This window comes from Antrostomus carolinensis, unplaced genomic scaffold (genome assembly GCF_000700745.2).
Source record: "Antrostomus carolinensis isolate BGI_N321 unplaced genomic scaffold, ASM70074v2 scaffold34743, whole genome shotgun sequence".
Lineage (NCBI taxonomy): Eukaryota > Metazoa > Chordata > Aves > Caprimulgiformes > Caprimulgidae > Antrostomus > Antrostomus carolinensis.
The window spans coordinates 4,767-18,465 of NW_010303734.1; the positions used below are offsets into that span (position 1 = coordinate 4,767).

At 47.6% G+C, this 13,699-nt stretch overlaps 1 protein-coding gene across 1 annotated transcript in view; it reads left to right on the top strand.

The window, feature by feature from the left end:
- LOC104522047 (BCL-6 corepressor-like) overlaps nt 1-13,699 on the top strand; it is a gene marked incomplete at its 5' end in the record, with an annotated part of 35,221 nt that overhangs the window by 4,762 nt on the left and 16,760 nt on the right. The window contains 4 exon segments of the mRNA XM_010164220.2: nt 6,366-6,647; nt 7,035-7,388; nt 12,950-13,278; nt 13,610-13,699. Of these exon segments, the coding sequence (XP_010162522.1) occupies nt 6,366-6,647; nt 7,035-7,388; nt 12,950-13,278; nt 13,610-13,699 (1,055 nt within the window).

The window sequence follows — 13,699 nt, forward strand, 5'->3', positions numbered from 1 at the left end:
CCCTCTCATCCTTGCAAAAGGCTGATGATATGGTGCATCTTTAAATTCATCATTTAGTGAGGTCTCCGGCACTTGAATCTGCTGGCTAAAATGTGTTTGAGGCTATTAAATAACTGTTGGAAGCAGGGGAAGTATGTTCAGTCTTATGTTCATTCGTTCCTCTCTTCTGCTAATTAGCTCTGACTTAACAGGCTATTTAAGAGTTTTGCTGAATGTCTAAACTCCTAAAAGCACAGATCTGTTCTGCTGAGGAAACTCCTTTTCTGTATGCCCACCTGTACAGCAGCAGATACTTAGTGGTACAGATTCAGGTCTCAGTAAAAAACAGATTCAGGTTTTTTATCTGGTGGTTCACCTCTTGCCCCTCAGGAGAACAGTGATAAATCGGGAAGCCAAGTTTCACACTTCTTGGGTGCCTCTAGTGTAGTGGCTTGGGCTCTGGTGGAGCTTGAGCTGCCAGTGGTCTTGATGCATCTCTGGCCTGGCAAAAGGTCAATGTCCCTGGCAAAGGGGCAGTGTGCTCTGCCTGCTCTTCCCCTTTGTTTATCACCAGCAAGAGCCAGGGCTACTTAACCTCTTACCTCCCTTTCCTTCCAGTTTCTAACCATGCTGTTGGTGCGTTTGGCTTTAAAGCTCTCGAATGGGAACTAGCTGATGGTTTGCAACCTCTTCCGTTTTCCTTTCTGCCTCCTGCAAGCGATCTTGCTGCTGAAAAGCTGTTTCACCTTGTTTTACTTAGTGTTCATCCAGTGCTGGCTAAAAGCAATGTGGGATACCTTTATGTGTGTGAGTGGGGAATTTAGGAGCAAGACTAGCAAGCTGTTAGGTACAACTCCTGCCGTGAGCACTTCACCTGCCCGGTGTCGGTGGGGAAGAGGAGAACCACAGCCGAAACTGTGATTGTGGCAGGGAGCCGGCTTGCAGGCTCCTCCACTGCTGCCTCGGCGCAGCTGCAGTCGTGCCTGGCACGGAGCGCAGGAGCCCATCGGGGCCCTAGCAGCTGCTCGCCCCCTTGACTCCTCTGCATCTACCAGTGCAATGACAACAACAACAACCAAAAGCTAAATAACACGGGCAGGTGATGCTCAGAGAGGCATCTGATGGGATGGAAACTCCTTTTTTTAGCTTGCCCTGGGGCTTGCTCACTTTCCTAGCCATATAGCACGTGTGCACACTTTTTTGGAAGCAAACAAGAGCACCGTATCCGATTCCTTAAACTTTTGCTCTGACTTGGTGATGCACAGCTTTGCTGTACCGAGAGTCGTCTTAAGCTTCATTGTGCCTTCTGGAGAAGGGTAAAAAGGTGGGGTTTTTTGGTGGTGTGTATTTTGTTGTTGTTGTTGTTTTTTTTTTTTTTGTTTTTTTTTTAAAGAGTCCTGATTTAAGAGAGGTAGCCATATTAGCTAATTAATGAGCAATTAAAGCCAGGGAGTAAAGTAGAAGTGCTTTAATTCTCTCTCAGCTCCTTTAGGTTTTGCCGGGCATTCTGAGAGCAGCCGTGAAGCTGCTTTGTTGCCAAGGTGACTTGTAAATGTTGCTGAGGCGATGCTGCTCCGGTGCATTTCCATAGCGCAAACATGATAAATTATGGGATGCATATGTCATGAGTCATAGGATTGTTCAGAGATCAAGTGATTTAAGCTATTGGCACGGACACGCGCATCAATACGGGCATGTGATGATCGCATGTCGGTTCATAACAAAGGTCTTCTGGTGGTATTGAAAATCATACCCGAGTGTGAAAGATTGAATAAATTCTACAAGCTGTGAATTTCTTGATGAGGGAGCATGATTTTACCCATTTATCTCATTTTCTAGGAGGAAGACACTACCTGTTTAAGCCTTAGCTGGGAAAAATAAAAGCCGGTATGTTAAAAGCCTGATCTTAAAGGCATGAGGTCATGGGGAAAAAGTTAAAGCAGTTTCTATGTGTGAAAATAAATGGTGTAATGTGCCAAAGCCTTTAGAGCTGATCGGAGCGAGGTGCTGATGTCCCTTTGCGCGGTAATCCGCTGCTTTGCTTTTCTCACTGGGCTGCATGTGTACCTGAGCAAATGAAAGATGGAGACAGTAAACACGTCCTTTGCCCTGATCAGTTATTATCTCCCTGCCATGGGACACAGGGGGAAAAAAAGAAAAAAAAAAAAGGGAAAAAATTAAAATCTGTGCAGGGAGAATGACAGTTGCTTGTTTGTGCGGTGTGGTAGGCTTGGGCAGAAGGAAATGAATGTGGAAAGCTCCCAAGCAGAGGTGCTTGGAGGGAAAAATTAAATCAGCTGGGTTTCCTTTGCCCCATGGGATGCTCAGGATTGGATGCTGAAGGTGACTTAGAGAATTTCTTACTGTTGTGATCTCCATGCTGAATACTGGGTTTTAGCATTTGGATAGTCATTACAGTCCTTGGATGAATAAAGGGTGCTGTGCGTAAGTGAGCGCAATGAGAGGTTGCTCCAGGGAAGAGGAAAGGCTGTTTTTATCTGCCATGTTCTTTGAACGAAAGAATTGCAGCTTAAACACTAGGATGTGTTTCCTTGTTTGCATCGCAGAGGAGAGCCTGGTCTCAAACAGCTGACAGCAACAGGAAGATGGAAAAATGAAGGAAAGTTTTTTTGGGTAGCAGGTTTGTGCGTGCGTGTAACTGTTTCTCATGAGATTGTAACCTGTGCACTAAGGAGATACTGCTTGAGGCAGAAACCATATGGGAAGAAGCATCTTCTTCATTCTTCCTTGTTTCTAGTTGGGTGGGACAGTGAGAAATGGTTGGAGTTGTCAGTGCTGGTTCTCACAGCTGGTGTGAGACTGGCAAATGCTGAAGGCTCGAGGAAGGAACACGTTTAGGAGTTTAATCTCTTTACTCATAGAGGTGTGTTGCTATGAGAACTCAGCATTTATCCTGTGTTCCTGGCTACCTTGTCACTGTTTGAATAATGATGATATGAAAACTCCCAAGTATTTTGTTGTTTTCTTCCTCGGGCGGAGAAAAGGATGTTGTAGGTACATGACGGGGGGGGAACAAAAGCAAACAAATTCTCCTTGTCTTTGTTGGGCATGCAGGATATGCTTATGTTGCTGTGCCTCATGTTGACATTTATATCTTGATTTGGGGAGACATTGTGTCTGATCTGGGTTGCTTGCAATACAGTTTGAGGACAGAGTGGAATCTGGTGGTAAAATATTAATAGAGCCTGTGCTCCGTGAGGCGGTTATCGCCGTGCCAAGGGGAAGAACCTCCGGGCATGCGACGTGTCCGTGCAAGCTGCGTGGAAAGCCTGACAGCCTGTGGGTTCTGCTGTGTCCTGAGCAGCAGCTGACCTTTGTTCTTTGGTGGTGAAAATCCGGCTGTAGGAGAGGCAGGGAGCATTGGTGGTGGAGCAGATAGGCAAGGACGTGGCTCCCCGGTTTCGCCGTCGCTGTCCTCCCGGGTTGTTGCAGGATGATTATGCAACCTGGATTAATGTGTGGAGATGTCGCTCCTCTAATGGTCTTGACCGCATCTAGCGGGATGGATTTCAGGGACGCTTGTGCAGCAGGCAGTCCTTGAGAGGGATTTCCAGCTTGGTGGCTGAGGAGATTTAGCTCTGGTCACCTGAGGTGTCCCCCTCGGATGTGACCAGAGAGCAGAGGCAGAGGTGTTGCAGAGCTGCTGGCAACGAGGGCTTTTTGGATGAACTTCAATAGGTGCGTGCTGTTCTCGGCGGCACGTGGAGCCCTGGAGAAATGCCGACGGTGATGGGCTGTTAGTGAGCTTACAGCAAGTGTCCCTCCCCTCCTTTTTATTTGATAGCATGGATGGTCTGAGCGAACGGTGCTCAGCATCCCTGTGCCAAGTCCTTTTGCAGATAGAGAAGAAATGAATCTGCAGTGGGTTGCTGTTGGTGGTGGAAGGCTGGTATTAGCTTGCTGTTTCCTGCAAGCCCCAAAGATTAAGACCATCAAACTCCCCCCTTCAGCCTGTTACTTCCTCTGACCCTGCGAAAGCTTCTCTGGGAATTGGTCAGGATGTGCCTGCCTTTTCTCAGGCCAGACGGTGTAAGGAGCAGGAAAGCTGTCCCGATCTAGCGACTCTCAGCGTGAACTCTGGCGTGTAGTTGCCGGGATGGCTGGAGAGATGAAGGCTATAAATAGTGGCAGCGTGGCAGAGAGTGCCCTTACCTGATCTGGTCGGGGAAACTGAGCATATAAGTATAACGTTTCCTTGTGTAAGGGGGAAAAATAGCAGATTGCATTAAAAATGTAAATGAAATCTGATAGAAGCATGTCTAAAGTGATACTGAAAACGTGACGGGTCCAGCATCTTTTGTGCTGTGTGAAACAGGACTGCTGGGACTGTCGGTGTGGTTATAGGGCAGCATCTTCATGCCAGATGTGCAAGCGCAGAGTGTTGCCAGATTCTGTCTGATTTGAGGGAACACTGGCGATTAGGGGCACAGTTGTTGTAAGCTGAGTACCTGTTTTCTGGAGCATGTGAAGATTTCTAGCCAAAAGAAATGTGACAAACTGCTTTTTAAAGTCTTGAAGAGAGCAGGTGTTGGCCAGACGGTCTTGCGGAGAGGAGCATTGCCAGATAGCAGAATGGCCCAAACGTCCCGCTTGCCTGGAAAAAGTCAACTTTTGTTGTGATTTTTCTTGGCCAAATATCTTCTGTTTTATAAAGCAGCCCTGCAGGCAGCTTCCCAAGCAGCGTAAAGATGATGCTGGGGTGTCTTCTGGTGCCTGCAAACATCTCCAGAGCCCTAGGTGCTGCTTGTATCTATTTCCAAGTTGTGGAGAAGAAAAAAAATCTCATCAGAGGGTTTTCCCCCCTCCCCCAGCCTTCCCATTGCTGACAACTGGGATTTCAAGGACGGTTGTGAAGCCAGAAGGTCTTGGCAGAGCTGTAGGAAGGTGCTTCCAAGATGAGGCGGGATGCGGTTGGGCTGCATGCAGGGGCTGCCAGTGCCTGGATGCTGGTGTGGTGGGTCTCAGAGGGGACAGGAGGGGAGAGGGGACTGTGGGGGGGCAACGTCTGCCCTGGCAAGGGGGAAAAGCAGAATTTGAAGGCCAGGCTGTACGAGGGAGGAGGCTGAGTAAGGACCAGGAGGAGTAGGGGGAGGGAGGGAAAACAGAGCTGTCAGGAATCCAAGAAGGAAACCAGCAGATGTGTTTGCAGGAAGGGAAGTCTAAGAAGGAGGAAGGGCAAGGAAGAGGACAAGGGAAAGGTACAGTGAGCCGTGGGGAAGTAGAATGGAGTATGCTGACAATTTGCCAAACAGCAGCAGACATGCAGAAAGAGTTTATTGGTCAGCCAGGAGGGCTCAAACGCATGGGAAAAACCAACTTGTTTGTCAGAACTGTAAATAGGAAGGTGATTAACCGTGTTGCAGTCTGTACTGCACGTCTGCCTTACCATGCCTTGGTTGGTTTGGTTAAACCCAAGAAAAAATGACCTGTTAATGATGGTGATTAAGTGTCATTTTAAGTCAGGCGTCCATTTAAAATTGCTTAAACTGTCTCTGAATTTGGGGGAACAGTACTGGAGAGGGGAAGCTGAAGTTAGGGCAAGCATGGCAATGTGTGGATGTTTTTGTGGCTAGTTAGTCAGACTACTTTCTGGTAAGCTTTTCAAAGCTCACCCACTTGCTGCTGCTGGAAATGTTCCCTGAAAAAAGTGAGATCTTTTTTAAAAGGAGGTGACAAAGATCACGTGATGTAGAGTGACTGTCTGGTTACTTGAAGTGAGGAAGCCTTTTTTTAACCTTGGATTCAAGTAGTGCTTTTTGCAAAATATCACAGCTATTCTTAGTGGTATTCCCATGTATGTGTGTGTGTGCTTGGGATCCCATTTATATCTCCAAAAGGAAGGATGAATGCTTTTAAGTCAGACTGCAATTCCGTGTGAGAAGTTAGGGAAGGATGGGAATTAGCGAAAGACTAATACTTTATCATCATCAGAAGGTATTTTTGAAAGAAAGTAATGGCAAAGTGGAGCTTGGGTTATTACTTGCCACGGTTTTGGGGGGTGAGGTTGATTTCTGAAAAGGGTCTGTGCTTTTGATAGCTAAAGAGGTTTCTTTATTTAAAAAAACGTACTGTGATGTTTCTATGGATACAAGTATTGTGAATATTGTACTTCTTAAAGTGATGTAAAAACAACACAAAGTATCGTGCTTTTGGGGTTTTTGTATTTAGCTGGTGAGAAAACTGCTGCCTTAGGCTGACCAGAGGAGACTTGTTCCAAAGTACAATTCTGTGTTTATTTGCATGCCTCATGAACCATAAGTCATGATGGAGATGACATTGAAGAGATCAGAGAGCAGAGCTTTCTCACAATGAATTGTTTTATATTTATTAGGTCTTGTGGTGTTTGTTTTTTTTTCTATTTTTAGGTAACTTCACTAGTACAGAAAACAACCAAGGTCACTTTCTTGAAACTACAGAGGAAAAAGATCTCTCAAATGAGAAATGTTATTTAGAGAGACACTCTATATATGAAAAAGCAGAAGACCAGCCAACAGAAGATATTGGCCAACATCCGTGTCCACGTCTGGACAGGAAGCGTAAACACTCTGGTGAGAGAGTGCAAAATGATGGCAGCCAGAATGAAAACTTTGTGGATGAACTGCAGGATGAACTTATATCAAAAGCAAAAAAGAAGAAGAATTCCAAAGGTAAGACAGCATTTTGCTTTGGTCTCTCTCAAGGAATGTCTTGTGAAAGGAACGTCCCTTTGGCTTAATGTCTTTCCATTTTTGAACTTGCTAGTTACTAATGTGAGCACTGTCATTTCACTTAAAAATTATATATATGTATGTATATATATGTGTATATATATGTATATACATAAAAATCTTGGCATATAAGGGTAAAGCACTAGTCGTTGGACGCTGTAGCCACAGCAGTGCAAGTTACTGTAGTGCATGTAACCCTTAACGAGCGAACCTTTAAAATGCATAGTGTGGTGGTAAAGTTGAGACTATATGCCCCGAAAGTGAAATGTAGCTTTTGTTTTAAGTTGAGGGGGCTTTTTGATTAATTTTTAGTTATTTTTCCATTAGATGACTGGCCTGAGAGGGAAATGACAAACAATTCCTCTAACCACTTAGAAGAGCCCAATTGTAATGAGGTGACCAACCTGAAGGTGTGCATTGAATTAACAGGGCTCCATCCCAAAAAGCAGCGTCACCTGCAGCATCTTAGGGAACTATGGGAGCAGCAGGTGTCACCAGAGAGATCCCCGTCCGGCAAGTTGGGCCGGCAAAGCAGGAAAGATTTAGCTGAGGCTGTTCAGCCAGAGGCCACTGCAAAGGTCAAAGACTTCACAGAAGAAAGGCACACCAAGAAAAGGTCAGAGGCCAAAAGCAATAGAAGTTGGTCTGAAGAGTCCCTCAAAACAAGTGACAATGAACAAGGTATGCAGAGACTACTAGGGAAACCAGCCGGCTTTAGCATTTACAGTGACGCATGCTGCCACCGATGTTAAGGAATTGTTGAGAGGGGTTTTTTTTTGTTTGTTTTGTTTTGTTTTTTAATTTTATATATATTTCTGTAGATGTCCATTTGTATAAGGACTGACACCTCCTCTTTGACAATTGCACTGTAGCTGATATTTGGCAGACAAGAAAATGTGTTTGTGTATGTGTGTGTAACTATATGTTTGTGTGTGTGTGTGTGTGTGTGTGTGTTTTGGCTTTAAGTACTCTTTTGTAGATAATGTGCAGATGAAGTTTATGTCTCTAGAGGAGAACTGGGGGGTCATACAATGCGGGCATGCTTCTGGGCGAGGGAGGGAGCAAACAGGCTGCTATAGTTGGTGTAAGAGCGTTTAAACACACGTAGAATTTGAGGGGCTGTGACCTTCTGAAACAGCGTCAGCGCAGCTAGCAGCTCTTCATGTCAGGAACCCAACACCTCCAGCACCCTCGGCACTGCTGGCTTTCCCTGCCTTTCCCCGGGGCATATGTGCAAGAGCAAGGCTCATCCTCCTCCCGAGGGGCATACCTTGCTGGTTTGTCCCGGACATATCCTGTAAACCCCTGTGGCCCCGCTGCCCAGCCCCTTGGCAGACATCTTCCCAGTGTATCTCTCTTGAGGGGTTGTTTGCTCAAAGCACATCAGCTTTCCTTGACTTGTTTCTGGCTGCTTCTTTCCCTCTCACACCCCTTTCTCCTCTTCCCCTTCTTCTCCCCCTTTTCTACTCAGTCCTTGTCCTGGATGAGAGCCCAGGGAGGCAATGTGCCAAATTTTCCTTCAGACGGGCAGGATACTCTCCCATCCCTGCTGTCCTCAGCGCTCAGGACATTGCCCTGCTCTGCTGCTTTTGCCCTTCCCTGCGATGCTTGCTGCCAAAGCTTGGTCGGAGGAGTGATGGGGAACAGCAGCACACAGCCCACGTGGCCAGTCCCACTCCCGCATCCCCTGATCTCATCATGAATCCCTTGTCTTCTCTGGGCACAGCAGGGAGCCCTTGTCTCCTCTTTCAGCTTTTCAGGTAAAAGGTTGCAAATACTTTTCTTTCCTTCCTTTCCTTCCTGCTTTTGAGGAAAAGCTGTTTCTGGGAGCTGGAGCTCAGAGTTGGACATTTGGTCTCCTTCCTCCTTCACAGACCTGTAAACTTCATCAAACTGGTAGACATTCACCCTCCAGCTGGCCTAACCTGTAGTTTAGCTGGGATCCTCTCAAAAGAGAGAAGCACAAAGAGAGTGGATCCTTTTGTCCCATGCCATGGAAAGGACGGAGTCCAGGTCATCCCGCAGTCTGGAACGGTCACAGGCAAAAGTGTCAGCTTCCGTTCTCTCCTAAAGCTCCTCACCCATCTTTCCCCTTGGTAGGATTATCTGAGGGCAGAAAACCCCAAACTTTGATGCTTATTGATGGGGAAGGTTCTCCAAAAGGATTTGTGGAGCAGGAGATCAAAACTTAGTTTAAAAGGAACTTTGACTCTTACTCCCTTGCTTTATGCTCTAGCTACCTTGGTGAGCATGGTATCAGCTCAAACGTCCCTGGCCATCACCTGCTCCCTTTTGTACTTTCAGAAAGAGATACCTTGTAGAGATTAAACGAGGGTCACTGACAAGAAGCCGCATTGTGTAAGGATACTCTAGCTTTTTCCTGCAATGCCTCCCGTGGCAGCGACAGGCTTCTCTAACGCATGACCTCGGGAAGGAAAAAAAGGTGGCTCCCGATTTATACACCGTTCCCAAAGGCATTCAGATTCAGTTGTCCCATGGCTATGAAAAACCTCTTGGTTTGGAAGCCACTATAAAGCCATAAATCTGACTAAGTTATGCCTTGCCATTCATTGTGTGGAGGCACAGGAGATCATTCAAATCACTTTGCTGACACTCCTCTGGCCATGCTGAAGTGTAAAGTTTAAACCTTTGAATCTCCTTTTTCTTAGTTTACTAGGGTGAGGAAATTTTTCCCTGTTGTGCTGCGACAGAGCATCCTCCACGTGACAGTTGCATGGGGACGGAGACTTCCAGCTTGTCTTTCTCACATGGGGCTAGTCCTCAAGCTTTTCTTAAACAAGCAGATATTGTGAATATGAGAATATACACTGTTGCTTGCAGCTATTTTACACTCTGGGGCTGGGAACAGCTGTTCCCGATGCCCAAGCACTGCCTGAGAATGTGGCAGTCTCCGCTGCCAGGAAGCTGGTCGTATCCCAAGCGTGGGCAGTAACAGGGCATCGAGGTCTGCCCCTGTGCCTGTGAAGCCTTAGTCTAACAGCAGGATGATTTGCTGCCTGTGTCTGCAAGTCTCCAGGAAGACAGAGGGTGCTGACTTCTGGGCTGGTTGCTCCAGTTGTGTTCAACTCGGGATTTTAGTGAGGCACGAGTCGAGTCGTGTTGCATTGCAAGGTGCCCACAAGCTGTCAGCCCTCTGTCCCCCGGTGAGTGCCTGCTGGCTGGGTCACCAAGCGGTGGCCGCTGGAAATGTTCCCCTGGTGACTCTTCCGGCTCTCGCCTCCTTGCAGCCTTGTACTTGTGGGTCAGAATCTCTACAGCCAGGATATGGCTTGTTCATAAATCATTTCACATCCCTGCCTTATCCTGCTTAGGAGGTGATGTTGCCTGTGCTGGCTCTCATGGGCTCAGCAGCTCTGCGAGCACGGGGATGCCTGCAACCTCAGGGCATCATGCTGCTTGCCCAGACCCGTGGCTGAGGTGGGAGCCGCAGTCTCTGCTGGGGTGCCAGCTGAGCAGTACCCTCCCAGCACTGCCGGCGGGTGCAGTAGCCGGCTGTTCCAGTGGTCCCCTGGGGAGCTGCAGCCACTCACCCGGTACAAGGAGAAAACCCAGCGGTCCTCTTAATCACCACGCTGCCCAGGCAGCACGGAAACAAAGGCCCTGAAGAGAGGAGCTGGGAGGATCTCGCCCACCAGCAAAGCTTCCGCCTGCCCCTCGGAGCTGCCGGGCTGCCGGCAGCACGGCGGCTGCTGGCTTGGCAGGCAGGAGGAGGCAGCTGCCAGGGTGGGAGCTGAAGAAGCGAGCATTCAGGTGATGCGGCAGCAGCTGCTTTTCTGTGTGGACCTCTCTGCAGCCCGCTCCTGGGGGAAGGGAGGCAGGTCCTGCTCTGAGTCAGACTCGCCACAACCCACATCAGTCGGGGAGGCCTGGGCTTTTTGGGGTTTTTGGTTTAGGTTTTTTTTTTTTCATAGATATTTGGGGATATTCCTGCCCACTCTTGTTTTTCTTCTCCCTTCATGTATATAGCGGTCAGAAAGATGGGGTGGGATTCCAGGATTAATCGCTTGCCTTTTTTCTGCCCGCATATCTTGTATTTCCCGGGCTGACACTTGGCTTTTTCTGGATAGTGCTAGCCTCTTGCAACGTTAGTGATCCCAGAGCTCCTGGGCATAGCGTTGCTACTCTCTGTCTCCTGGCTGCGGCGCACGTTTAGCCCGATGCCTTGTCGCCACTACGGAGGGTCAAAGTGGAGCACAGAGTTTCTGTGGAGCCTGCAGGCTGGAGTATGCAGTTTTGCTGGTGATTAAACTTCTGCTTTTATTGCCTTAACATCCTTGCGTGGGAAGGCCTTCGGTTCTTTGTGATAGGCTTCTCTTCCTCTGGTTTTTCCTCCATCCTTTAGGTATTTCTGTCCTCCAGACATGAGTTTTTTTTCTTTCTCTTCTTGTTTTTCCACGTGCAGCAGTTTCTTACTTCCCTTTGCACTCACTGGACCTCATCGCTGCTCCTTTCCATCTTTGCAGTTTTTTTGGTAAATGATTAAGGAGATAATGATGATACTTCAGTTTTGGAATTGGGCTTTTCACATGCTACTTCAATTAGGTTCATTGGGAACAGTGAGAATTAAACAGTCCTTACTTCATGCTGTCTGCAGAGTTGGAAAGACAGCCTTGCATCCGTAAGCTCAGCCTACGACTAGGCAGCTTCCTTCAGGACTGCAAAGCCTAAAAAAACTTGCTGGATTTGTGCTGAACAATCTGCATGTCGCGTGTCCCGTAAGTTTCCTGACATCTGCTTGGCAAGTTGTGGTATGCGTCTTTTTCTAGAAAGTGGCTTGAAAGAATTGAGGGATTTCTGTTTTCATCTTTAATCTAGAAAGCCTTCTGCAAGTTGCTTTCACAGATCTATTTAAAGGAAGACAAAAGTGTGAAGCTGCCCACCAAGAGGATTCTAGATTTGATTTTATTTTTTACTGACTGGCTCTGGATCGAGTCTCTTTAAATAAAGGTCTGTCTTCTCTGAGCAGCTGCCTTATTTGCTTCTTAGTTGCTATCTCTTCTGTTCTGAAAGTAGCATCACTTCAGAGACTTCTTGGAGCAAAGGAGCCTCTTTCAAGTGCTCAGGGCTTTTTCCGCACCTTCCCTCAGTGGTGTGGCATTGTTTGGCTGAAGTATCCCTTCCTTTCCAGCAACCTTTAATTCATTTTTCTGCAGAGGAGTTGGTTCTGAGGTCACCTCAATTCTCTTCCCGAGGGAAATTCAGACTATAAAAAGTAAACTTTCCTGTCCTTGTTTTGTCGTAAACCTGCTTGCAGTCTGAAAAAGAAAAAAAAAAAGAAAAATGAAAAAAAGAGTAACCATGCTTTTTGCATGTGGCCCAGATTGTGGGATCCAGCTTGTTAGAGCTAAGCCGCGAGGAAAACCCGGCCTTGCCAGTATCCTGCCATGAGTGGCAGAGCACTGGCCGCAGTTCCCCCGTGTCCCAGGGCTTTCTGGTCGCACGGAAAGACTCACTTGTGGTCGGAGTCCTCAGGAAAACACAGCCGATGGATGGCTTTTCCTGCAAAATCCCTGCATTTTTTGATGGAGGGTTTGCACAGGGCTCCTGTAGGGACAGCTCCTGGAGTAGCAGCCTTTCCTCTCTTGGTTTGCTTTTTGAGTAAAACGCTGCCAAGGAGACGTTCCTCATCTTCTTGCTGTCTGAGGGCTAAGCTCAGCGTTTCCCCGGTGCTGTCCCGTTAGGACCTCATCAATGCTGCCGCCTCTCTTGCTTTCCCCTCCTCACCCACCACCTGTGTGTCAGCCCTGCCACCACACCTAGCCAAGGGCGGACAAGCCCAGCCAGGCCCAGGCTGCTGGAGGAGTTGGTTCCCCTTCAGATAAAGCAGTTCCAGGTAAGGAGGCGAGTTTTTCCCCGGCGAGGCGGTGCCGTGGTGGCTTTCTGCTCTGCCTTGTGGCAGCTGGGCCGCGGCAGCGCCAGGCTGGCCTGGCACAGCATGGCCCGGCCCGGCCCGGCATGGCACCGTACGGCCTTGGCCGTGCCCCGGCAGCCGGCGTGGGGCATTTCATTTAGCGATTTTTATCAGAGCGTTATAACTGTTAGCGTAACGTTTACTGGCAAGATGCTATGTACCATTTGAATGCGGAACACTTAAAATATTAATGCTTTGGAAATGTAATTGGTAGATCTCTTAAGCAGTCGAGGAGCTTGTGTTAAGTGCTAGCAATGTGTTTTCCTTTTAACACACCATGCAACGTGTAATGCCTTTCCTTCCCATTTAGGCTTGCCCGTATTCCCAGTGTCTCCGCACATGAAGAGCTTTTCATCCAGCAATGCAAACAGCAAAAGGCAGGCTCAGCCAAGCTGTACTCCAGCCTCGAGGTTGGCTGCCAAACAGCAGAAAATTAAAGAAAGCCGGAAGACAGATGGGCTGTACACAGACGAAGAGGAGGATTTCCAGCATGCATCTCTGCTGCAGAAATACAACGAGTGTGAGAAGCCATCAGGGAAACGTCAGTGTAAAACAAAACACTTGGCACTGCAGGAGAGGAGAAGGAGGTCATCTCTGACAGGGGATGACACCACAGATATCGAAAATGCTGAAGATAAGGTATCTTTATTTAGACTTAATTGTTCCCCAGCCTCTCGGAAGGCAGAGCCAGCCTGCTTAAAACTAATGCGCTGTCATGCATGCAGGGTAGCGGGGATTGCATTTAAATTCATCTGTGTATGTTTTGCACATTTTTGTGTTTGCTTTTCTTAACCTGAGTTAAAGGCACTATTGCAGGGGGTGAGGGAACTTGCGTTTAAAAGCTGTAGCAGGTCTTTCTTAAAAAATTAAATATCCGTAGAAAAGTGCAATTCTTTGCTGGAAAAATATAAACCCATTGCCGTAATATAAAATGAGGATTAAAAAAACCCCACAATAATGGTTTTGACAGGTCACAGTAACGAGGAAAGTCAGGAAGCGACCAGAGCCTACTTCAGACTGCGACTCCTCGCCAGCCAAGTCGTACGAGCAGAAGCTGTAC